We start from the raw sequence: 27,651 nt of genomic DNA, 5'->3' as shown, positions 1-27,651 counted from the left end.
ATAACAAAGGATCTTCCCTGATTCAGATTGGACGGCTGAAGCCACCAGCGGAGGTCCCGTTTGCACGTTTCTGTAATCATAATGGGGTGATTGAGGGGGAGATTCTGAAAGGACCATTGAGTCGATAACAGCCACTGAAGAATCCTCATGTGCAATCTTGCCAGTGGAACTAGGAGAACCGTGGCAGACATCGAACCTAAAAGTTGCAGGACCATCCTGGCTGGGGCTTTGGATCTTGAAAGCAGGGCTTGAACTTGACCTTGTAAAGTCTGAATCCTTTTGGTAGGAAGAAAGACGCGCATCAATTTTGAGTCTATCTCTGCTCCTATGAACCTTCTGCGCTGAGAGGGCAGCAAGACAGACTTTGACCAATTGAATGTAATTCCCAGGGTAGAACCCAGGGAGATGGTGGCTTTGAGGTTGTCCATTAGTAGATGCCTGGTGGTAGCAGTCAGGAGCCAGTCGTCCAGATAGGGAAACACTTGGAATCCAAGACTCCTCAGGTGAGCAGTCACTACTGCCAAACACTTGGTGAACACCCTGGGGGCTGTGGTGAGACCAAAGGGCAGTGCACAAAATTGGAAATGACTGTCTCCCAGGCTGAAGCGCAGATACTTCCTGGACACCCGATGTATCGGTATGTGATAATAGGCGTCCTTGAGATCTATGGAGCACATCCAAACATCCTTCTCCAACAATGGGAGAATGGATTGTAAAGTGACCATTGAATTTGGATTTCATGACGGATTGGTTTAGTTTGCTGAGATCCAATATTGGTCTCAGGTCCCCTGTCTTTTTTGGCACTAAAAAGAACCTTGAGTAATTTCCGGATCCGATTTGGTCTGTGGGGACCGGTTGGATGACTCCTTTTTCTAGCAGCTTTGAGGCTTCTGCGGCTGCAATTTCCCTTTGACTGGGTGGTGGGTCCGGGATTTTTTTGGACGGTGGGGGTGAGTGTGTGAAGGGAATGGTGTAACCTCCGGCAATAATCCGAAGCACCCATCTGTCCTGAGTGATAGACTCCCAGGCTTTTAGGTGCTTGGCAAAACGGCACCCGACTGGCTCCGGAGCAGCACAGCTGGGCAATCCCTCATGAAGTGTGGGAGGCTGAAGAGCCACGAAAGGACTCGCGGTCTCCAGAATTGCGGGGCCCTCTGCCGCCTCTGGGACGGCGTCTCCCAGAAAAATTTCCCCGTCCTCTGCCTCTGGAAGGGGAATCTTCCTGCTGTTGAGGAAAAAACTTACGTGATTTGCAGAACCACATCTTCCCTCCTCCTTTAGCCTTGGGATAAGGCCGAAAGGGAGTGGAATAACGTGCACCTACAGCAGATAAAGTTTTTCCTTCTTGCTCACAGCGGGTAAGAGTGTCTTTAACCTTAGGTCCGAACAAAGAGGACCCATCAAAGGGAGCGTCGGCGAAGGAAGACTTGAAGGCCTCCGCAAAATGACAAACGGAGCCAGGCTTGTCTCCGTAGAACCACGCCTGTGCCTGCCGCTCTGCCCGCCCCTTCGGCCGCATATGAAATGAGCCTCATGGACGAGTTAGAAATCGAGGTAAGGATAGCCAACTGAGAGCTAACCGACTGGGCTAGCTGCTCAGGTAGGTTACCCGAGAGGGAATCTGACAGCTCCTTGACCAGATCCCTCTGTAGCCTGGTAAAATGTGCCAAATAATTCAGGGACCTTAGAGTAAAGGCCGCTGAAGTCAGGGTGCGCTTCCCGTACCGGTCCATGCTCCTAGACTCCTTATTAGGAGGATGGACGGACGTTGAAGCCTCTGCCACGTCCTGTTGTGTAGCAGATGCCACCACCATGGCTTCTACAGCCACGCCTTTTGTCAAGAACTCCTTCTCGGGTGGGGCAGACAAAAATTTGTTAGGCGAGAAGGCACTGGTTCCACAGTATCTGGATGTTCCCACGCCCTCCGACAAACCAAATCCAGGAGCTCGTCGAAGGCGGAGACACCCAGGAGGCGGAGGGCTGAGCCCCAAAGGCCTTGAGAAGCACTGACTCATCAGCAGAGGGGGGTTTGGATATCCAGCCGCCTCGTTGTTTGAGGATCTCTAGAATGTCTGCGAATGAGACATCATCCGAGGGCGACTTGGGACCCCTCCGCATCATCAAGATCAGTGTCCGATGTAAGAGACTCGGGGAGTCCAAGTGCTTCCTCTTGCACGATCTCTTCCTTGGGGCTCCTCTGAAGACAACTCGAAGAACCCTCAGGAGGAGGGAACCCCAGTGGGGGTAACCTCAGGCCCGGGCTCCGCTGCCTAAGGACAGGGAACTGCCAAAGACCCAGTCTCCACGCCCAGGAAGGTGTCGGTAAAGCCGGAGAGATGGCGAAGAAGACTTGGCCAAGGCACTCCTCATAGCTCTGAAAGCCGGACCCCAGAATCCTGGGAGTGTCCGGTCCCGAGCCATGATAGCAGGCGGAAGTCCCGCAGCAAGCACCGAGAGGAGGTTCGGAACCGACAACATAGGTCCCAAACGTCACCCCGGGTCCAGCCGAAGAAGTCCAGCGTGCCAAACTCGGACCCGAAGGCGGGTTGGAGTAAGGGTCGGAGCCGACCCTAGGATCTCCACCGGCTCCAACAGCACCTGCTCCGGCGGAGCAGCGGTCGGAGGAGGAATGGTAATGACATGGGCATAGGCTATCGGTTCCGAAGCCAACTGGGTCGGAGCGAAACAAATTTTGAAAGACTGGGGACTGGAACAGTCTTTGGAGCACCCTGTCTATGTCCGAATCTGACATCCTCGATGACCTAGAGGATACTGAGCGGGTTCGAGATGGCCTCTCCAACGGCCCCAAGGGGCTAGGGGACCGGCTCGAGGCGACTCGATGACTATCGGCCGAAGGAATACCCAAACTAGTTTCCATCGGTGCCGAGGAGGACTTAGGCGCCGAGGAGGAAGTGTCTGGCGGACAACCTTCATCGGCTCCGAGACCAGTGGAGCCGATGAAGGTGACCCGCCTCGATGCCCCAGCCATCGGCTCCAAAGCCAGAGGAGTCGAGACTGGTGGCATCGAGGCAGACCGTTCCGCCCTCGGCTCCGAAGTCCTTGGAGCCGAAGGAGAAGCCTGCCTATGTCTTTTGGCGGTCGGATCCGACGGACTGGTCGGAGCCGGCGCCTTCTTTTTAGCAGGAGAAGGAGAGGATGCTAAAGCTTCTTCAAAAGAGGGTTTTATAAGGCCTTTTAATATAAGCTTATTTTTCCTCTCTTGGAGGACCCTCGAGGAAAAAGCGTGACACGCTGCAGGACTCCTGCAAATGTTTGGCGCCCAAACAATATACACACAGAGAGTGGTCATCCGTGATAGACATCTTAAAGCTACATTTAGTGCACTTCTTGAAGCCCGAAGGCCTAGGTGCTTGAGACATTATAAGCAAAAAATAAGTACTCTCTCACAGACAAACTTATTTTTAGTCAAGATTAACTTGCCGTTCAACAACAAAACCAAATTGAACAACAGTAAACCACCGTATATGGCAATAAGAAACAAAGAAACCCTAAGGTTGTTTTTAAAGGGAAATAACCAGTAGGAAAGGCCCTATAGACCAAGGGAGCCTGTAACCAGAACAAGTATCAATCACACACAAATTTTCCACAGAAAAATTGTCAAACACACACACAGCAACAGAGTAGCCGTTAAAACAGCTTTTTGTTTAGAAATTAGCAAAATTCTGACAGAAAGTTAGTGAAAAAAACCACTACTTAGCTCAGCCAGCTCGAGACCACGTCTTCGCTAGTTAGCGGCAAACGAGATCTGGGGGACTGGTAGTGGTGCATCCTGGGATATAGTAAGCTCAGCCAATTAGAGACTTCGCTCTTTGGCATAAGCGTGCCGAGTCGGAGCCGAGGGATCGGCTCCGAACCCATCAGTCAGAATGTAGGCGAGATAGGATCACATAACATCTTGCCTTCTGACAATGTATAAACTATAAATGGGAATTGATGCCGACAGAGTTTATAGTCATTTTGAAGAAAATGCAATTATGGCAGTAAAATAAAAGGGCAATAACGAAAGTCATATGGAACAAAGGATTGTTTGTTGTTAAATAAAGTCATACTGGAGAAGTGTAAAAACGGGAAGAATCTAAGTTTGGCATGGAATGACTACAAAAAAGCATTTGATAGTATCCCTTATTCATGGACAAAAGAGTGCTTAAAAATGTGTAAGATACACCTCACAGTGATCAACTACATTACAGTGACCATGAAACAGAGGCAGACCACTTTGCAATTAAGCCATGACAAAGGACAAATTATTATCCCAGGGATAAAAATACAAAAGGGGATATTCAAGGGTGACTCTGTCACCATTACTATTCTGCCTTGCCCTTAATCCATTAAGCTGTTTACTCAACAGTTTAGGCTATGGCTATAATTTAGCTCATAGAAAACAAGTGTAAGGCCTTCTAACCTTCTCTTTGTCTATGATTTGAAACTGTATAGCTCACCAGATGAGGAACTGAAAGCACAACTGCAGGTTGTAACAACTTTTTCAGAAGATATAATAATGTCATTTGGTCTTGATAAATGTGCAAAAGCAACCTTTAAAGCAGGAAAAAAATAAGTTATGTACTCACCATAACGTTCCATCTGAGTAGGTAACTTCATTTGTGTGCAACCTGTGGGTATCGGATCTGAGCCGGCAGTTTTCCTAGCTAAAATATTCGAGCTCCAAGCTCCTCCCCCTACCCATAATGCCCTGCCATTTCTCTCTAACCCTCAGATACTTGATCTTGCCAAAAAAGGCAATAGGAAAATTACTATAACACAGGAAGGGATTACCATACATTCCACCTGATGTCATCTGGAAAAGACTTATCCTGATCCTCTGATAACGAACTAAGGGTCCGGGGGATGGAGGGAGGGTCGGTTGCAGACAAATGAAGTTACCTACTCAGATGGAACATTATGGTGAGTACATAAGTTCTTTATCTGAAGTAGTTAACTTCATTTGATCAGCAACCTGTGGGACAGAGTCCCCAGCTACCAACAACTTGGGAGGCCCTTATGGAAGGATATTCCGGAGCACTGCAGAGCCAAAAGATGCGCGTCCTCTGGATATTAAATCCAATTTATAGTGTGTAATAAAGGTATGAGAGGAAGCCCAAGTAGCTGCTGAGCAAATGTCATCCAAAGAAACCCTTGACCAGAAAGCAGCAGAAGTAGCCATAGATCGGGTAGAATGGGCTCGCACTCTCAGGGGCTCAGGACAACCAGAACTTTGTATGCGAGGAGGATGCATTGGGAAATCCATCTAGCTAAGGTTACTTTAGTGACTGGTTTCCCCAGACATGATTTAGCAAAAGAAACAAAAAGTTGATCTGATTTTCGAAGATCTGCTGTTCTGTTTAAGTAAAAACGTAACTGTCTGTGAACATCCAGACAATGAAGTCTATTATTCTCCTCTGTTTTGGTAATTAGGAAAGAAGACAGGTAGATTGATGTACTGGTTGATATTGGCTTCTGAAGCCACTTTGGGCAGAAAAGAGGGATTAGTCCTGAGGGAGACCCTGTCTTTATGAAAGATGATGTACGGAGGTTTACTGCAAAGAGCGTGAAGCTCCAATATCCTCCTAGCAGAAGTAATGGCAATCAGGAAGACCGTCTTCCAAGATACATATTTTAAGTCGACTGAAGCCGTGAGTTCAAAAGGAGGCCCAGCCAGAGCTTGAAGAACTAGGGTAAGATCCCATGGAGGCACTGCATCTTTAATACGGGGTCTTAACAAAAAGGTTCCTTTCATGAATGTTTTGCAAATCTTGGAGGACGCTAGGGGGGCTGAACTGTTTCCAACGTGGTAGTGGGAAATAGCTGCCAACTGAACTTTAATAGTAGAAGCACTAGCCCCTTGATGAAAAGTATGGGAAAGAAAGTCTAGAACTGCTGGGACAGGAGCCGTGAAGGGGTCCAAGTTCCTGTGCTCCGCCCAGACAGAGAAATGTTTCCATTTACTCTTGTAGATTTTCCTGGTAGACGGTTTATGGGCGGCCTCCAGGATGGCCTTAACTGAGGAAGATATACCGGGAGTCCTAGCCATTAAGGGAACTGGATCAACCAAGCTGAGAGCTTGAGGTAGTCCAGGTCGGGGGTCTTCAATCCTAATGGATGAGAGATCAGATCCGGATTAGGATCAAAAATTCAGGGAGGATGTACTAGATGAGACCGAAGGTAAGGGAACCAGGTTTGGCAAGGCCAGATTGGGGCTATGAGGATAACTCTGCTCCCCAACCGACAAGCTTTCTGCAAGAATTTTGTCCTCAATGGAAGAGGAGGATAAGCATACAGAAGACCGGATGGCCAAGCATTAACCAGAGCGTCCCTGGGGGCTTCCCCTGGTGGGGGAATTAGAGCGAAGAACTCGCCGCACTTTATGTTCGAAGGCGAAGCGAAGAGATCGCAGCAAGGTTGACCCCATTCGAGGAAGATTTGTTTCGCTACTGCTGGGTTGAGAGACCACTCGTAAGGTGAGAGGATTGTTCGACTCAACCTGTCCGCTAAGATGTTTGACCGACCCAGAATGTGCGTTGCTATGAGAAAGATGAGAAAGTGGTTGGTGGATATCACCCATTCCCACACTCAAATTGCCTCTCTGCAAAGTGGATAAGATCTGGTTCCCCCCTATTTGTTTATGTACCAGACTACCGACATGTTGTCTCTTTGAATTGCAATAGCTCCTGGAGGAAGAAGGAGATGGAGAGCCTGCAATGCTAGAAGCACCGCCCTTATCTCCAGGACACTGATATGCAGTGAGGCCTCTGTGCGAGTCCACGTGCCTTGGAGGGATCTGCCCATGCAATGCCCCCCCCACCCGAGGAGAGATGCGTCCGTGGTCACTGTGACTTGGGGAGGGGGTATAACGAAGGGGCGGTCTTCCCAGAGATCTCTGGAGCGGAGCCACCAAAGAAGCGACTCCCTGCAAATCCTGCTGAGGGGAATAGGTGTAGACAGGGGGTGAAACAGAATGGACCATTGAACTTGCAATGTCCATTAAAGGATTCTCATCTTCAGATGAGCGAAAGGTGACAGACTGATGGCCGCTGCCATGGATCCCAGGGCCCTCAGGACTAGTTCCGCTGGGGGGGGCTGATGACTGTAAAAGATCTAGAATGTGAAGGCTTAGATTGAGAAGTCTGTCCTCTTGTTAGAAAGACTCTGAATTGTGTAGTGTCTCTCCTGGCCCCTATGAATTCCAAAATTTGAGTAGGTTGAAGGGACGATTTCTTGTGGTTGATCGTGATCCCTAGATGGCGGGCTAGATGTAAGAAATAGTCCCTGCCTGAGCAGAGTTGATGCCTGGTGGGGGCAGTTAGGAGCCAGTCGTCCAGGTACAGAAAGACCTGTATTCCTTGAAGTCTCAGGTGGGCCCCTACAACTGCCATGACCTTGGTAAACACCCTGGGGGCTGTGGTGAGACCGAAGTTTAGGACCCTGAACTGATAATGGCTGGTTCCCAGACGAAAGCGGAGGAACATCCTGGATCATTTGTCCATAAGAATGTGGTAGTACGCATCCTTGAGGTCTATAGAGCACATCCAGTCGTTCTCCTGCAAAAGTGGGAGAATGGATTGAATAGTGACCATCCGGAATTTTTCTTTCGCAACTGACAGGTTCAGTGTGGACAGGTTGAGAATGGGTCGTAAGTCCCCCGTCTTTTTTGGCACCAAAAAGAACCTGGAGTAAAAGCCTGATCAGATTGCTTGAGAGGGACATGCTGGATGGCTCTTTTTCTTAGCAGCCCTCGAATTTCGGATGCTGCTGCCTCCCTCTGATCAGGTGAAACATCGAGGAGTCCTCTTGACCAGGGAGGATAAGTTGGGAAAGGGATAGAATAGCCTCTGGATATGATTCAGAGCACCCAGCGATCTGTCGTAATGGACTCCCAATTTGCTAGGTGTTCCAAGAAGCGCCCCCGACTGCCTGCAGAGAGGAGCAGTCGGGCAACCCCTCAGGGCTGCTGCGCGGGTCGATCCAAAAAAGGTTCTCTCGACACAAACTTCTTCGGCCCCCCTCTGCCTCTGTGCTGGTGTCCACCCTGTCCTCCTCTGCCTCTGAAGGACGAGGGATCCAGAGCGAAATGGGATTGTTGAGCTTTACGGAACCACATCTTCTTTTGTCCTCTTTGGTCCCTGGAGTAGGACCTCTGAGGAGCCGAGAAGTGTATCCCAATGGCAGACGTCTTCCAGTCTTTCTCGCTCTGGAGATGCGTATCGTGGACGGTTTTGCCGAAGGGTGTAGAACCGTCAAAAGGGGCGTTCATGAAGGATGCCTTGAAGGGTTCTGCAAAATCGCAGAGATGGAGCCAGGCCTGTCTACGTAAGACGACGCCCATTCCGCTAGCTCTAGCCACTCCCTCCGTAGTGTGGGAGAGAAGCTGCATAGATGTGTTGGTAATTCACTTGAGAGTGGCCATTCGAGCAGAGAAGGACGGCTTGTCCTTGGCTGACATGGACTCTGGGGGTGACCCAGCGTACTCTTTAATCAAGTCTCGCTGGAGCCGAATCACATGTGCCATATAATTCAGTGACCTTACAGAGAAGGTCGCTGAAGCGAACATCCGATTTCCATGGCAGTCCATCATCCGAGACTCCTTGTCTGGAGGATGCCCTGAGGAACTCTCCTGTGCTAATTCCTTTTTAGTGGTAGCCGCCACCACCATGGCATCCACTGGGGCACCCTTGCTCCAAACTGTCCTGTCCGTGGGAGGGCTGAGGATCCTGTCCAGTCTCTTGGGTATTGGCCCGACAGTGTCCGGCTCCTTCCATGCCCTGGTAGTTATGAGGTCCACCAGGGGGTCGGCGGGAGGGGACACTCAAGAGGTAGATGGGCCTGCATCAAACGCCTCCAGAAACACAGACTCATCAGAGGAAGGTTTTTGGGCAGACCACCCCCCTCTAATCCACAACATTTCCATAATGTCTCCAAAGGAGACGTCTTCAGGGGGTGACCTTGGGGAACCTTCTCCTTCCTCTAAGTCAGTGTCCTCCGTGAGGGACTCAGGTGAGTCTAAGTGCCTCCTCTTGCACTTTCGTTTGTGAGGGACCTCCTTGTGGGGGCTGTCCGAAGAGGCCTTACCAACAATGTCCTGTTCCTGTACGGGAACAATCTGGGATGTAGGCGCAGGCTGTCCCTGGGGTCGGATGATGGAAGACAGGCCCATCTGAGTAGGAATGGCGGGTGGATCCGTAGCAAGAGCCTGGGGCCTCCAATCACTCGAAAGGACCCTCTCCACGATGTTGAATGCCGAGGGAGAACTGCTTTCCCTCAGATCCGAAAGCAGTTCCATCGGATCCGATATGCGGACCGGCGCCAAAGGTGACCCGATCGGATCCGACCTTAACGGAGCCGAAGGCCCACTAACCCTTCCAGATCAGACGCTCAACTCATGGCCCAGAGAGCTCGGATCCGAAAACGGATCCGACAGACTCGAGGGTACCGTCGGCACTGAAGTAGGAAATGCTGTCGGTGCCAAAACCACCCCGGCTCCGAAGCTAGTCGGATCCGACAGCTCCGAACCCCGATAGTGGGTCAGAGAAGGAGCAATGGGGGCAAAAAAAGATGTCGAGCTCCCCACCAGAGGGGGGGAGGCAAGAGCACTCCCATCTGCAGCTGGGCCTGGAGAAATCAACGCATCATCCGGTCCAGGTCTGCGTCGGATAAACTCTTCGTAGATCTGGATGAGGCATCCGAGGCCGGCCGGGAAGGCAGTCTAGACGAACTCGAAGGTGACCGGGTCTCCTCCTCCAGCTCCGGGGAGAAACGTGGAGAATGGAGCCGGGAGGGGGAAGGCCCGGAGACCTTAAGGGGAAAGGCAAGCTGTTTGGACGGCGGTGCCGAAGGGGTCGACTCGAACCGCCTCTTGTGGCTCTGGTGCCTCTCTTTCTCTCTCTCCCTATCCTTTTTGTCCTTCTTTTTGCCGTCCCTTTCCTCCTGGCCTAATGAGGGAGGTTGAGTCCCGGCCAGGGGATCGGGAGCGGCAGGTGGGGCAGTCGCAGCTGGCGCCACAGAGGAGGAGGAGGATGAAGCGGAATCAGGGGGCAAAAGGCCCGCAAGGATAAGTTTTGTCCTCCTATCCTTCAAAGCCCTGGGGTTGAAGGCTGCACAAATAGTGCGGCCCGAAGAGAGGTGATCAACCCCCAGGCAAATGACGCACTGAGTGTGGCCATCCGCTGGGGACAGCTCATGGCCACACTTGGTACATTTAGAGAAGATAGCTTTAGGGCCTTCAGACATTATAGAAAAGAAAACAGGCCCACACGCACACACCTTCACACATGCAGAGGGGGGAGGGGAATACATTTAACTTAACCAAAAAAGTTTAAAACTACCCACAAAAGTTAAGAAAGTTAAGAGGAAGTTCACACACACAAAGACAGAGAATGTTTTGACAGAAAAATAACTTTTTTAATCCTAAACTCACAGTACCACGCTCTGAGCTCGTTCTGAGAAGCTTACAGAAGCCGCGGCAAACAAGATCTGAGGGTTAGAGGGAGATAGCGGGGCATTATGGGTAGGGGGAGGAGCTTGGAGCTCGGATCTTTTAGCTAGGAAAGCTGCCGGCTTGGATCCAAATCGGATCCGATACCCACAGGTTGCTGATCAAATGAAGTTTACTTCAGATCTGAAGCACCAAGAAAACATTAGTTTGGGACAAGAATGTGATATAAAAGAACTTGAGCAAAAGGGAGTATATAAATATTTTGGGAACAGATGAAGGATCAACAATAAAACATGAAAAAATGTGAATAAAACTTAGTAAGAAATACTTTAAAAGACTTAAACTAATCCTGAAAAAGTACAGTTTTGTACCTACCATAAATGTAGATGTTCGAGTGTATACACTGCTGCAGTCATTACACTTGGGTTATCCTGCAGTCAGGTGGTTCCCCAGTCGGCCTGAGTTCCAAAGTCTTGGTCCGGCGTCGGTTGCTGTCACCTCCTCCCTGACGTCAGTGCGACAGGGGTATATAAGATGCAGCCGACGTCATTTTCTTCAGTTTTTCTTGCCCCAGATGTCAGGTGGCTCTAAATAGGTAGGCAATTCCAATTGCTAATAAAACATACATAGAAAAGCAAAAAACAACTTGCAGCTACCAGCAAATACTCCCTATAGGTAGTAAGGGTAGAAGACATAGGTAAGTACCAGCCAGTAAGAGGGGAAGGAGGGAGGGTAACCTGGACTGCAGCAGTGTATACACTCGAACATCTACATTTATGGTAGGTACAAAACTGTACTATGTTCATCATGTTACACTGCTGCAGTCATTACACTTGGGTAGAATCCCAAAGCTGAGGTAGGGTGTCTGGTTCTATAAGGCATTAGGGGTGGCTATAAGGTCCTGCAGCACTGCAGTGGCGAAGCCAGCTCTGGATTTAGAGTATAGAGGCAGATGGTAATGCTTGGTGAAGGTATGTACAGAACTCCAAGTTGCTGCTTCCAAAATATCCTTGGTAGGTACTCCCCTGAGGTAGGCAGTTGAAATGGCTGTTGCCCTGGTGGAGTGAGATCTAATGCTGCTAGGTACAGGTTTTCCATGGTATGTGTATGTGTAGCAGAAACGTATACAATGTCCTATCCATTTTGAGATAGTCTGTTTTGAAATGGCTTTTCCCTGTGCTCCTGCAGCATATGCTACCAATAATTGCTCTGATTTATTGAAAACTTTAGTTTTGTCCAAGTAGAAGCGTAACTACCTGTGAATGTCCAAAGAGTGCAGTAGTCTCTCCCCTTTATTCTGTGGTTTAGGATAAAACGTTGGCAGGTGAATAGTTTGGTTTAGAGCCACACTGGATACCACCTTTGGCATAAACGTAGGGTTAGTTCTTAAAGATACCCTGTCCTGGTGGAAAATGAGGAAAGGTTCCACTGCCGTTAGTGCCTGTAATGCTGAAACTCTTCATGCTGATGTTATTGCCAGGAGCAGAGCAGTTTTCCAAGAGATATATTTTAATTCTGCTGTGTTAGCTGGCTCAAAAGGAGGTAAAGTTAGTTTTTCCAAAACAAAGTTGAGGTCCCAATTTGGAGTAGGTGCTCTACGGGGCGGTCTTATGTTTTTAGCCCCTCTGAGGTACTGTTTTAGCAGAGGATTAAAGAAAATTGGTGGATCCGTGTTGTAATGAGCAGTGATGGCAGAGGCGTGGATCTTGATAGATGAGAAGGAGAGACCTTTGTCCAGCATCTCAGTTAAGTATTGTAGTATCTGAGGAATATTTAGGACAAGAGGGTCAAGGCTGTGAGCTTGGTTCCAGGCACAGAATCTCTTCCATTTATCCGAATAGGCTTTCCTGGTACTAGGCCTTCTGGACTCCAGAATGACATCCATAACAGCTTTGGAGAGAGGCATTGCTTGCTTGACTAAGGAATCTTCCATGCAGCTAGGTTTATGGTCTTTAGCTGGCTGTGTAGTATTTGATTGTTCTGCTGAGTCAGCAGATGTGGGCTTTGAGGCAAAATCCAGGGTGGTTCTTGTGCTAAGTTCCTTAAGATTGGGTACCAGTGCTGGCGTGGCCAGTCTGGTGCAATCAGGATCATCTTTGGCTCTTCTTGCCTGGCTTTTATGAGTACCTTTGGCAGGAGAGATAGTGGTGGGAAAGCGTATACTTGTAGGTTCTGCCAGTTGAATGAGAGGGCATCCATTTTCCATGCTTGTGGATGGTAACTCCTTCTGCAGAATTTTTGTAGCTGGCAGTTTATTGGGGATGCAAACAGATCTATGTCCGGGCTCAACAATTTCTGTGTTATCATTCTGAATATTTGTGGATTCAATTCCCATTTGTGGGGATCCATGATGTTTCTGCTTAAGTTGTCTGCCAGTGTGTTTTTCTCTCCTGGCAGGAATTGTGCTTGCAGATGAACTTGAAGGTTTATAGCTGTGTTCCACAAGGTCATGGCTTGTCTGCATAGGGGGTATGAGTGAGTGCCCCCTTGCTTATGTACCACATACCTGTGGTGTTCTCTGTCTTTAGCAGTAGTTGTCCTGGATGTAGCAGGTCCTTGAAAGCTATAAGGGCATTTTGTACAGCTAGCATCTCTTTTTGATTGATGTGAAGATGCCTTTGTTCTGCGGGCCACGTGCCCTGAATACATTTGCCTGCCATGTGTGCTCCCCAGGCGTAATCCGATGCATCTGTTGTCAGTGGTTGCCTGGCTGTGGGTTGTGTAAAAGGCTTGAGCCCACCATTGAAACTCCTGTTGAAGGCAAGGGATTAGTGGTATAACTGTTTCCAAACTTTGACAGTGTTGAGACCATACATTCTTTAGGTACCATTGTAGTTTCCTCATATGCAGTCTGACATATAGAATTAGTAGTATGCAGGATGCCATGTAACCCAAGGCCTGCAGAATTTTTCTTGCAGGGAGTTGGGTCTTTGTTGCCATCAATTGAAAGTATTGAGTCAGTTGTCCTTGCTTGTTTGGCGTGAGATAAGCCATCTGGGCCGTTGTGTTCAAGCTGGCACCCAGGAATATAATGTCTTGCGAGGGCACTAGTTTTGATTTCTTTTCGTTTACTGTGTACCCCAGGCAACTTAATAACTTTTTTACAAATGCCAGATGCTTTTGAAGAATGTCCTTGCTCTCTGCTTGAATCAGGCAGTCTTCCAGGTATGGATAAATTTGAATTCCTTTCTGTCTGCAAAATGCAATTACTGGTGCCAGACACTTTGTGAAGACCCTGGGCGCAGTAGATAAGCCAAAGGGCAGTGCAGAGAATTGGTAGTGCATTGAACCAGCTATGAATCTGAGGTATCTTCTGCAGTTTTTGTCTGATAGGGACATGCAGGTATGCCTCCTTGAGGTCCAAAGTCACGAGCCAAGCTTTCTTGCCCAGCATGGGAAGAAGCTGCTGTAGTGTCAACATTTTGAATTTTGGAACATCCAGGTAAATGTTTAGAGATGAAAGATCCAGAATGGGCATCCAGGCTTTGTCCTTTCTGGGTACCAGAGTCTTGAGTAAAATCCTTGTCCTTGCTCCTGTGATGGTACCTTTTGAATACCTCTCATATCCATGAATGCTGTAATTTGTTTTTGAGCCTCTGCCCATTGATTTGGTGGCAGATTTGGCATTCCTTTTAACCTTAGCAGAGTCTGAAAGTGGAACCTGTAACCTTGAAATACAATGTTGAGAACCCATTTGTCTTTGGTGATCATTTGCCAATTGTGGTAGAAGAGTGCCAGTTTTCCTCCCAAGGGGGTTGCCAAGAGGGATTTGTTTGGCAGCTGTAGTGGGAAGTCATTGGAGCTGCTTTTTATATGGTTGGGGCCTGTCTTCCCCTTCTTTCTGGCCTGATTCAACCCATAGTCGAGGCCTGTAAGGACCTTGTGTTTGACCTCTACCTCTTGGACGTCTGTATCTTCCCCTTTGAGGTCTGTCTGTAATTGGAAAGGACCAATTCTTAGTTGGCCAGTTTCTGCTAAATCTATGAGGCTGAACCTGTAAGAAGTCCTTCACCGTTTGCATAGATTTTGCCTTATCCTCCATTTTCTTTAATACCTCTTCTGCCTTAACTCCAAATAACACATCCTGCTGCAAAGGTGCATCCAGTAATTTTGCTTTAAAATGATCTGGTAACGTATGTTCTTTTAACCAAGCATGTCTTCTAATGACAGAGCCTGTAACTGCTGCTCTGCGTGAGGCCTCTAGAGAATCAAAACCACATTGCAAAGTATGCTTTCCCACTTGTTCAGCTGCATGCAATAAATCCTGCATTTTTTTAAAATTAGGAGGATCTGATTCTGGAAGCATGTTTTGTTTTAACTGAGAAAGTAACAATTGCTGATATGTTAGCATGTGAAATTGGCAATTTAAGGCTCTCATTGCTAAAGTTGCAGACGTATATACTTTCTTTCCCCATCTGTCTAATGCTCTGGAAACTCTGTCAGAGGGAACTGGATTCTTGGCTGATGAGGAATTAACTCCTTTGGGTCCCTGAGAAATAGTTTCAGGGTCAGCAACAGGGCTTTTATACAGAAATTTATGTGAGTCAGGGATTCTGTAGTATCCGTCTGGTTTAACAGGGGCTGGAGGCAAGGAATCAGGATTTAAGCTAGATTCAGTATACACATCATCCACAATATAACACTGGCGGAATAGCAAGGGGTCTGTGCTGAGGTAATAAAAGGAAGTCTCTGAGCCGTTTCTTGGATTCTGAGTAATCCTGGCCTTCCCAGTGGAAATGCTCCCTCATGGTATGTAGGGTTTCCCCAAAGGAGTAGTCCTCAGGTGGTGAGGCTTATGGAATTGATTCCTCAGCATCAGAATCCTCATAAGGGGGTAAAGAGTATCCTAGGTCTGAGGATGAATCAGAAGAGATGGACACCTGGTCGGATGAGTCATAGTCTCCTTCCTGTCTAGGCCTTTTATCAGGAGGGGGATGGGACCCCCTGATCAGAGTGATTAGGTCTTCGGCCATTTTGAGAATTTGTTTCTTAGGCATGGAGGCCTGTCCTGGAGAATGCTGTATTTGTTTCTTTGATTTTAAAGGAGGCTTAGACTTAGCTGAGGGTTTAATGCTTAACTGAGTAGGTCTGAAGACACCATCTGAAGCTGTGGGTTGCTCAGCTACTCCGGATCCCTCTGAAAGGTTAGTCTCGGTAGGCTGAATAAGTTGTGCGTCCGAAGGCCCAGCCATGTCCACGTGGGAGTCAGAGGCGGCCTGTGGTTCTACAGAAGCGGTCGTTAGGGGCTGCGAAGGCGCCTCACTGAAAACTGGAAAACCAGCGACTGGCCTAGAAGAGGCTTCGTCGTCATTTTTCAGCCTCGGATGCCTATCCTTGTCTTTGCGCTTTTTGTGTATTCCGGTCGTCGGAAGTTCCGATGGCATGGTATAATTTAATTTTTTACCAAAATAATGTCGGGCAAAATCAAACCGACGTTTAATAGTGCGCTTGTTAAACCTAGCACAAAACCGACAACCAGTGATGTCGTGGTCTAGGCCTAGGCATGGGATACAATAGGAATGGAAATCCTTATGAGGTATTTGCTTCCCACAAGAAATACAGTTATTAACTTTTACTGACATTGGTCTGAGGCAAGAAAAAGTTTCCCGAACGGGGTACTTAGCTTTGTAGAAGACTGCGGTACTGGATTCGGAATGAAAATCTCAGAAGCCGGCCGACCGGCACTTGCGAACTGCTTTTGTTTTGGGCACCACGCGGCAAGAAAAAGACTGAAGAAAATGGCGTCGGCTGCATCTTATATACCCCTGTCGCACTGATGTCAGGGAGGAGGCGACAGCAACCGACGCCGGACCAAGACTTTGGAACTTGGACCGACTGGGGAACTGCCTGACGGCAGGATAACCCAAGTGTAATGACTGCAGCAGTGTAACACGATGAACATCAGCATTGACATCTAGGACCAAAACTCAAGCTATAAACCAATTTGCTCTTCCTGTCCTAATGTATAGTTTTGGAGTGACTGACTGGCCCTAAAATGTGTTGGATAGATTAGATAGGAAAACAAGAAGGATGCTAGGATGCTTCATGCTCGCCAAATGATTTATAAAAATCAGTGTATACCAAGATTATATATTCCCTATTACAAAGGAGGGATAGGCCTCCTTGAAACTGATTACATGTATACATCTGCGATCGTGGGATTCCACACATATCTGCTGGCCATACAAGACCCAAACATAGTGAACGTTTTGAAACATGAGGAGACTAAATCTAAGATGACTTCTTTGCTTCATCTTGCAGAAGCATATCAGCATCAAGCAGGAATGGAAATCAAACCAGAAGTAGATAAAAATTAGGCAGCAACTGAATGTGCCAAAAAAGAAAGAAAGAATATAAGGTGAAGGACCAGATGAGAAGGCAAGAAATGTGGAAAATGCATATATATATATATATATATATATATATATATATATATATATATATATATAGCAAGTATAGAAAAATTCCGGAAGAACCTCATGTTGATCAGGAACAAACGCAGGAATGGTTATGGAGAGGTGAATTCAAACCAAGAGATGAAAGGTTAATATTGGCAGCCCAAGATAGTGGGCTGCATACACGTTGGTTTACAAAGTCCATTAAACATGTGGGAGAAACAGACAAATGTAGGTTTTGTAAAACCGAATTGGAAACAGTCACACACCTCATTGCTGGTTGCGATATACTAATGGCAAAAGGACTGTATACTGAAAGGCATAATAATGTGGCAAGATTGTTGCATTGGAGATTGTGCAAACATTATGGTACGGAAGTGGCTAAAAAACACTGGAAACACAAGCCACAATGCATCATTGAAAATGAAGAAGTCTACATCACATGGGATCATCCATTACCAACAGTTCAAAAGATGGATGCTAGAAAACTGGATATAGTGGTCCAAGAAAAGAAGACAAAAGTAGCATTGATCATTGAATTCACCACACCCAGTGACTACAGTGTTTTACATACAAAGTCATAAAATATCAGGATTTGCAGGCAGAAATTACAGCAATGTGGAAGAACGATACCCAGACAGTTCCAATAGTAGTAGGTGCAACAGGTCTTACAAAGAAGAGTCTACAATCATATTTATATAAGTTACCAATAAATGTAACTCCTTACGAATTGCAGGAGGAGTCATTATTGGGCACATTGCAGGTGCTGCGAAGAGCACTACTGGCTGATATCAAAGAGTGAAACAATACTAATTTCATGACCTTTAATCGTACTTTGACTTAGGAATGGGGTCCATTCCCACATGGTATTAGAAACCCAAAAGACTTGGAGAAATTAAAACAAAAAACTCAAATACTCATAGTACTTCTTCACATACAGTCTTTCACTGAAAGAGGGATGGATGAAATAGTCTGGGAATTCCTGCTTTGGCTAGTCTTACTTCAAAGGAATGAATACAACACTACTTATGTATGTATGTGCATTGTGTATACACACACACACACACACACACACACACACACACACACACACACACACACACAGCTCTAATATTAATCTAGTATTGCTAGTTGATCCATGCAAACATCAACATGCCTAACATCAACACGTTATCAACAAACACACATCAACATGTTACTGCTCATGCTCCAAAGCTAATCCTCAATACATGCAACATGAAATACAGTGTTTTTGCTGGGGGAGCAAACCTCCCCTGCAATCCCCCCAACACCTTCTGCTAATTACATATACTAACTCTGAAATCCCACAATTCCTGGGAAAAGGGTAAATCCACCTTCCCCAGGGACTGTCAATCTCACACAACTGTTGACCATCTGTATATATGTTGACAAAACAGAGGTTGATTTAACTAAAAGTCTATCTATGCTGGGCAACCCATATACATACATGTATATTTCTACATGAATACATATATAAAGGGAACAAAAAATACAGTCATCTGCAATTTCAAAATAACTGTGATTATTCATCCATTTCATCTACTGCAATTTCAAAATAACAATGATTATTCATTCATTCATCATTGGATTTCCCACTTAATTAATTAATTAATTAATTAATTAATTAATTAATTAATTAATTAATTAGGCTTGTAGGAGTGCTATAGCCTATCCCTGCACTCAAGGGAAGAAAGACAGAGCACATAATTCTGGATGGGAAGCCTTACTATTGCAGGACAGACATTCACATGCATGTGTGCATCAGCGCGCACGCAGACACACACACACACACACACACACACACACACACACACACACACACACACACACACATCAAGAGGCAATTTGGAGGATCCTACATTGACATGTGGCATATCTTTCGGGTATTAGGAGAAACTGGACACTCAGCAAAAACCTGCATGGACATCGGAAGGAGATGCAAACTCTGCTTAGAAAGCACTTTAGCTGAGAACCTAATTGGAAAAGCAAGTGCTATGAGGAAACAATGCCATGCGCTGCACCAGTGAATAACTCTCATTAGCGAAGATTGACTGGCAAGTAACCTATCATCTATTGTTTAATGAATCTGGCAACCTGCTGCTTGCAGCTGTAAATTTAACATATTAGCCATTAATGTTTCAAACATACTTCAGAAGAAAAAAATTAATGAAAGCTATCTGATATATTTTAATGCTGTGTTTTCTACAAAAGTCTAGAATGCACAAACAGAACAGTACAATACATATGTACTTACTCTCAGATTCTCCTGTTGCACCACAGCTACCGTCATCAGAATCAGAATCCTACACAGACAGTAAAAGAATTAGATCATGGTATTTATAACCTAAATGAGAAAATGGCATTCTTTGCTTAAGTGAAAACTGCATTAAGACAGAGTATTGATGTAACTATAACCAAGGCTTTAACAAGCCTGTGTGTGTGTGTGTGTGTCTTTCGGCTTATCCCGGTTAGGGGTCGCCACAGCGGAACTCCGGTCCGCTAATATTTGGTAGTGGATTTTTACATGCCAAGTTACCAGCCCTGACGCACAACCTTCAACAAAGGCACGCCCATTCACGCATGCCTCCACACAGAAGACGCTGTTAGGGCTTATTTATTATGCTGAATACAATTCCATCAGAAGTAATGCAACACTTATTAATTCACTCACTCCATTCATTCATCATTTACCCAGTTAATCCATGCAGCCTATCCCATGTTGGAGGAAAACACATTTATCATTATAACCTAAAGCAAAATGATATCTGGGACAGCAGAATATGTGAATTTGTGAGACACTAGGCTCTTGCAACTCATTCACCAGGTACATGAAAAGGCCTCCAGGTATAACAAAGCTTGGACAATATTGCTTCTACATGTCCTGTACCTATTCTATTCATTTTTTTCACTTGACTGTAATAACCCATATATTTGTTATTAATAAATGGAACTGCATAACCATATCTAGTTCTTTTTTTTATCTTTGTGTTTACTGTCAATAGTTTACTAATAAGTAAAGATACACAAACTAGATTTGTATTTCCCAGTTTATCTGTATAAACTAGCTATCTCCAGAGTGTATATTCCTGTCTTGCTGCATGATTTGTGTGTGTTTGGAGCTTTTCTCCATGGAACAACATCAAACATTGGATCTTCACAGTAAAAATTTTCTGTCAATAAATATAAATAATTAATATTGACAGCCAAAAACTGTAACAATAAATAAATACAATGGCTGGCTAGTCCATTTGTCCCAAACTGACATCCACTTTCTTCCCTCTACTTTTTTCAGGGAAGTGAATACAATGTGATCAGACAGCTGGAGATCTGGAAACCATGGATGATTAGCTTTCCTGCTACTAGCGTAATAATGCATATGCATACTGACTGGCTGATACGTGAGCCTTTTGCTATATCTAGAGACTAATATAATAAAGCTGTATGTAATAAAGCTGTATGTGCTTAACTATATATATATATATATATATATATACACACACACACACACACACACACACACACACACACACACACACACACACATATATACAAATACACACACACATATTTATATGGCTATCTTTTGTTGTACTTAATATTATTAAACAAAATGTTTAAGACAGAGTCCTAAGAAGATTTTGCTAAAGTAAAATAATGAGCAAATATTAACATTATGGCTTATATTAGTACCAGGCACAAAATAAACTGAGGAATACTTAACAATGCTGCCAAAATGAGTTTTATATAACTACTCATCGCAGATCATGATGAGGAAACACTCTGATCAAGCTCTAACAAAAATGATAGCTATAACATTACTAACTACCGTATAAAGGGCTACATCGCAGTTAAAACTATCACTGTTATAAGGTTAGTTCTAAGACTTGGTTCGTATTCTTAATAAGGTGTTCACTTTTCTCTCCAAACTACTCTTCTAAGACTGTAATTTTGTTAACAAAACTTGGGACTGTTTTCCAATTAATTTTAATATGTCATATTCTCATCAATTTTTTTTTTTGAGATTACATCCCTGAAAGAATGTGCCAAAATTCAGTGAATATATCTGCATTAAAACACGGTACCTTATTAATACAAGAATCAAAGATGTGCATGTTGTCCTAAAAGTGCATTCCCAAAACAAGTTCTAAATTTTTTTGCTGAAAAAATCCATTTGGGGACAGCCTGAAAAATTAACAGGTATCACATTCATTAAGAATTCTGAAGAAATATCACAAATATACAAGTTTTCAGTATTTCGGTAAAGGTAATTTGCATTATACACATTAAGACAGCAGAAATATGTTCATGTACCACTAAAGTTATTTTACAGAATAAGCATGAAATTCCACATTTCGTATAAAACTTGAACACCATCTCAGTTTTCAGAAACTGTCTACTGATCACTCAAAAGTGGCTCTTGTCATGATCAGCAGCAACTTAAAAAGTGATTTTTGCAGAAAGAACAAGGCCCTCTGCAAAGTCCAATCCCCACTGCAAAAACACAGTGCTTCCAAGGTCGCACCACCTCAGAGATAGTATTTTTCCAGACATAGTCTAGTGTATTACAGTTTAAGTTATAAAACAACAAGTGCTTCCTTTTTTGGCAAACATAGTTATAAAATTATTTACTCTGGATATCTGAATCAGCTGCTTAATCCAGTAAACAGTGAAGACTCTAGCTTCCCTGGGTCTTCCTTGCACTTTTACACATATATCTTCTTCAGGCAAACCACAGTGTTTCTAAATCACCCAGTACACACTTTAGCACAGATACTTGGTCAGTGTCAATGTTGGCTTCCCATTTCATGGCAGTGGGGGAAGCACTGCTAATATGCAGTCAGGCAACAAATTCGAGACATCAGATGGACAGTGTGGCCATTCGGAAAGGTCACCTGCACATAGTTACCTACTTTAAAGTCTGCATGCTAAGAACAGATCTAAACAGGTGAGATGGGGAGATGGGAAACTGGGTTCATTTGATTTCTATTTATCCAATTTTTCTTTTTTTTTTCTTTAATTTTGAATTACTGTTGCTCAACTCACTTCAATTGGATATAGTAATTATAGGACTTGCACATGTCCTGTAGGGAAAAGGGTAATGTATTGCTTTCCTAGGTTCTTATGAATGGGTCTTCTCATGAGTGACTTTTGGCTCTAGTTCCAAGACATGTTTAAATGTTTTATAGTATCCTGCAAGTTTACAATATTATTTTACTAGTACAGTATGGTACAAATTATACTATACTAGCTTGATAGTGGATATGTGTTTTATATGTTCAGCTAGTTTTTATTTTTGTTTATTTAGAATTGTCTGTTTTGTTGGTAATGCAATTTTCCGACTGCATGGTTGCACTTGCAATGTTTGTTTCTTTGTTTTATTTAATTTTTTTTCTTCAGCCCAAGTTATATTACTTCTGTGGTTATGATTTAGGAGGGAAAATATATTTTATGGGTTTGGCATGTATACATATTTTCCGTGTACACAGTTGTGAAAACTTTCAGTTTTTTCTTTTAATATGACTTGAACTGAGTTACTGTGAGTGATTACACTGTCCGAGAGTTTGATGATGTACCCAGAACTGTGATAAATATTTGATGTTGCTAAAAGGATATGGATAAAAACAGCTGTGTCCTGAAACTGACAAATATCTTTATCAGGGTATGCGTGTATAATATATGTATAGTATCATGTAGGTATGTATTCATATGAGATCTGATGGAGTTCTGTTAAGGGCAAAAGTCTATTTATTTTTCAATAAAGAAATATCGATTTCTAAACAAGTTATACATACTTGATTACTCTGAAGTTTCAGATATGACTGGTTACAGTTTCTGGTTCTTTTTTCCTTATTTTACAGAGGCTCAACCAGCAATCTCAATACTCATGAAGTACCAGTTTTCCCTGTGGTTTACTGTTTTTCTTCACATGTGTGACATGTCTTACCCCCTATAGCTGGAAAGCTATTAAAATGCATATACATAAAATGCACACACACACACACACACACACACACACACACACACACACACCACTCCTACAGAAAAGGATGAGATCACTCACCCCAGTCAGTGCTGTGACTTTATCAAGATTTCAAAAATAATTTGGCAAGAGGAATTGATGCAATATGCTACATGACTACTTGGAAACTTTGGTAGGTTTTACTCCTTTTCTCTCGTTTACTTCTTTGTGTATTCCCAATATGTCAGTGACAATTATTTTCTTTTAAATTCAGCATGAGAACCAAGCCTAGCAATAACAACAAAAACATTGCTTACAAAAATACATTCCGATTCCAAAAGACTTGCTCTCAGTGTAAGACACTTATTTTGGTGTAACGCTTATCAATAAACAGGCTTTCAAAGTGGGCCAGATTCCAAATCATCTGCTCTCAGTGCAAGTGGTCATTTACACTGACAAGTCTTCTGGAACTGGGCCAAGGACCATACACCTTTGTAGGAAGGGTTATTTGTGTTTATTTGTTTGCAAAATACGAATAAATATGAAACGACTTTACTAACACAGATACTGTACCTGTGAATCTGAGACGTTTTCTGTCTCTGTTTTCGCGTGGTCACTACCTATTAAAAAGAAAGAGAAAGAAGTTAAGATATCCAGAACAAAATATAAAAAAGCAAAATGCTATCACACAGGAGTTGTAATAATAATAAATTCTGGACACTGTATCTACCACCAACAGCAATGTCCTGCAATCACTACTCAGGCACCAAGGTATAAAGGGATGGAGCCTTACCTATAATCCAGTTAACGCAAATTCAGTCAATTAGTTCAGGCATTGAAGCATCCAGGCAAGGTGGGTAGGAATGAGTGTCTTGTGCCTGGAGGGAAGCAACCGGGATCGGTCACTTTCTCAGGCAAACCTCTGCATTTGAATGACTGCTGGAGAGCAGGGTAATGCAGAAATGTTGTTGGGGTGGCAGGCCTCTGGCTGAGTCACACGTACAGGCATGGACAATTAGACAATGAGCTACTGCATGCCCCTCCCACTAGATGCTACAGGCATGCATAGTAAGAGAAGTGGATAGAGCATAATACAAGAAAGCCCTGATGGATGCCTAAATGATGGCCTCATTGTAATGAATAGGCTGGAGAAAATGCCTGCCCAGTGGGGAATGAATGGGCCAATAGATCATGTGGGGGCTACTGATGGTTGTCAGTCATGAGGGACCAAAAATGATACAAAAATAATATTGCAGTTACTGCAATATAGTAGGACACTTCATAATCAGTTACCAAACTTAAGAGTATCACTGTACAACCTTTTAACTTATTATTTCCAACTTACTGCTTAATAATACTGTTATATAAGCTCTTTTCTGAATAAGCTGCTAAACTACAGCTAACACTACCTGGTACACACTTTACAAGGTACTCATTCTTTCTGTAAAATGCTACAGCGTATAAAGCATTCGCCATAAGAAATGAATGTATCTGTTGCTTATCAGGTGATCTGTAAAGAAGGTCCTCCTTAATGGCTACTGGTGGGTTTCGCAACCAGATTTCCGCATTGACATTTTTCTGTCAGTGTGCGTGGAAGCAGGTTGCTTAACCTAAAAAGGGATCTGTTGAGAATTAACCATTAGTCTGTCTCAGTGGGTATGAGCCCAGAAGAGGAGTACGGGTGAAATTTTGTACTTGTGGATGAAGCGCCTCATTTCTCCTGTAACTGCATGTTGCCGAAACGTTTGCCCTGCCTTTCGTAAAAAGTTTAATTTTCTTGGGAATTACTGATGTTTACCGTTTGTCCATAATGCCAGGCTTAAGATTTTCATACTTACATGGATCTTACTTTATTTGCTGAAGAATCAGGGGCAAATCCAAAAAGTAATTGGGAGTAATCAGGAACCTTACTTTGATATTACTCTAATTCACTTTAAAAGTTAATAAAACACAATGCTTAACATCAAAGTGCATTTTTTAAAGACACAAAGTATGAAACTTGTCGGGTATTATTGACATGTCTGTAATCCTCACCCCTTCACCAGAAACTCTAACATTTTACGAGGGGTAGGGCAAAAGCATGAGGCAAAATATGGGAAGTTTTGCCTTCTCTAAAGGAAGCCTTCCATTCAGTGCAAGGAATCCATTCATCAGAACGGTAGCAGACATGATAACGTAAGTGTGCATATGTGTAATGCATGCAAAAACTGGAAGAGGGTTTTCGGAAATGCTTCTTTTCCTGAAGGTAATGCAAACTTAATCCACAGCAGTAAACACAGTAAATACCACATTGCAGTGTTTCATGGCCTCCTTTCTATAGAAGTATGTGAAATTCGGAATCGTGAAAATCTGGTTGCGATAAAACGTAAGTACCCATCTATAAGTAGGAATACATTCAGGAATAGACATGAGCAGCCCATGATAATATATGCCAAAACACTGCCGGCTAACTACATAAATGTGCTCATCCTTTGCATCTGCCAACTGGCCTTGTTGCCATTAGCAAGTGCAGTCAGGGAGACCCATCACCCAAGGCCAGTTGTAGGTACCACCCACTTGCAGGGACATGAATAAAGAGTATCCCTGACTCCTTATGGAAGAACTCTTCCTAGGTCAACTGATTCAGTAAGGACATAATCATCATTATCAACCCCCTTTGCCCCACTTTCTACATGGGGTCGGAGGTCATCATTTCTCTCTATTCAATCTCATTCTTCTAACTTCCTCAACACTCAAGTCTGAATGCCACAGGTCTTCTCTCCCACAATCCATCTACCTCTCTACTGGATGCTCTCATTTCCTCCAGTCTTCTTCCTGCCTGTCCCAAATCCTCTTCACTAGATTATTTTCTACTTTTTTGCACATGTACCTAAACCACAGTACTCCGTTTTCTTTGACCTTTTCTGCAACTGGAGTTATGCTGGCTTCTGCTGTTAAGTCCTCATTTCTTAATCTGCCCCTCAGTGTGCATCCTACCACCCATATCAAGCACTTCCTCTCCATCTCTAGCTTCCTCAACTGCCCGACCTTTGTTGCCATACCTCTCAACCTCTAAGACCAAGAAATCTGGACAAAGCCATATATATAATGGGGGGACAAAGGCCAAAAAATAGGGACAATTTTTAAATATTGCTATTACAAATTTAGAAAGCTGATAGAACAGATTTTGCATTAGCGTGAATTTTCTGAACAGCATGAAGTCTGAAATTCAAATGTCTGTCATTGCTTTCTGACATCAGTCCTCAATGATTTGACAGTGATTTGTCAGAAAACCAAAATTTTATGATGAACAGACCAAAAATATAAGGCAAAAATCTGGACATTCTGTGAAAATCTGGACAGTTAAGAGGTATGTTTGTTGCTCAGGTTTCTGTAATGCACAGTAGTACTGATCACACCACTGTTTTGTACACATTACTTTTCAGCCACTTTTACACTTTTATTCTGTCATACACTACTCCTGACACATTGTGCCAGTTGGCTGCAGCCCCTCTGATTCTAGCTTTAACCTTCTTATTCAGACTTCCCTTCTCCTCAACCACCCCTCCCAGACACGAAGTTCCGTACCTATTCCACTATTTTCCCTTCTAGCTCAATTCTCAGCTTTATTTTTTGATTTCCCCTATTTGCTGCCATTACAAATGTCTCATCTCTACTTAGTTTCTAAGATCAAACTGACCACAGTTAGGACAAGTTAGCAGAATGCCCAACGAAATGGAGAATCCAGCTGCCCTTCCAGAAAATGGTAGGGATAAGGCAATTAAAGGACCTCCACTCCACGATACTGAAAGAACAGCTACCCGTCCATTTCTCCCAGAGCACATATACTTTGAGGATCCCCCTATGAAGACCACACCATCGTTGTGAGTGAGAAAAAATAATTTTCTCTGGTTTTCACCTCATGCAAGGAGTCGGAAGACAAAGGACATGTCTAAGGAGCTAATACCTTCTCAGGAAAATGGAAAACAGAAATAACAGCTTCCCATAGGTCAGGAATTGCTCTGCAGATTTACAGGGATTCCTGTAATAAACAAAGGAGCTTTACCCATGGAGGAAATGAAAGTTATGCATTTACCATAATAATAAATCCATGCTGTCTCCTTTTCACCTGGTTCAACATTTGCTTGTCAGATACAATCAGATCCAACTCAGCACCTTTTTCCACAGCTTTGAATCCAAGACTCTGACTCCTTCCTTACCGATAATAAATACTTCAGATCTTGTTTGCTGCCTGTTTCTTCTAGATGTGCTACCTAACAGATCTCCTCCCTTTAGATATAGCATAATGTTATTATAGTACAGTGCAGAGAAAGGTTAGGTTTAGGTTAGATGACTGGTAGCCTTTTTTACTCTTTACAGTGTGAACTTTCTAGATATTTCTACTATTACATTATAACATTGGCTAATACAGCATTTGTTTGTATGTTTTTTTTTTTGTAATGGAAAAACAAATGGACATTTTCTTCTCTTAGACTGGTTTAGATTGTGATAGCATATATTAATTTAGAAGAAGGAGCCAAGGTCAGATAAGACAACACAAATGTTACGTTGAATCCGACAAAAATATACAATATCAGGTTTCCTATTCCACTGAATCAAAGGGCATGACAGATGACGGGTAAACTTGAAAAATATGAAATTCAAGCTCCCTAAGGGGAAAGATTTCATTAAACACAGGATCCAATTCTTTTGTCAAAAGGTAGTTTCATCAAAGCAGGAATCACAGGTGTTTTATTTTGATTCCCATGTTGACAATAGTTCTTTTTAGCTGTACTACCATTTAAGCTAAGGTGTCAGATCTGGGTTAAAATGTGGATGTGTTTGAATGA

General features: G+C 44.0%; 1 protein-coding gene across 2 annotated transcripts in view; it reads right to left on the bottom strand.

Annotated features, from left to right (window-relative positions):
• SIRT2 (sirtuin 2) overlaps positions 1-27,651 on the bottom strand; it is a 1,239,326-nt gene that overhangs the window by 1,010,298 nt on the left and 201,377 nt on the right. For both annotated transcript variants that reach the window (XM_044082288.1, XM_044082354.1), the window contains exons 2-3: positions 23,396-23,442; positions 19,118-19,166 (exon numbers count right to left, since the gene is read on the bottom strand). In XM_044082288.1, the coding sequence (XP_043938223.1) occupies positions 19,118-19,166; positions 23,396-23,442 (96 nt within the window). The remainder of the gene's footprint in view (positions 1-19,117; positions 19,167-23,395; positions 23,443-27,651) is intronic.

The sequence above is a fragment of the Protopterus annectens genome, chromosome 1.part0 (genome assembly GCF_019279795.1).
Source record: "Protopterus annectens isolate FY-2018-M chromosome 1.part0, PAN1.0, whole genome shotgun sequence".
Lineage (NCBI taxonomy): Eukaryota > Metazoa > Chordata > Ceratodontiformes > Protopteridae > Protopterus > Protopterus annectens.
Note: the sequence above shows the minus strand (reverse complement) of the source record. Positions and strands in the feature narration are given on the sequence as shown.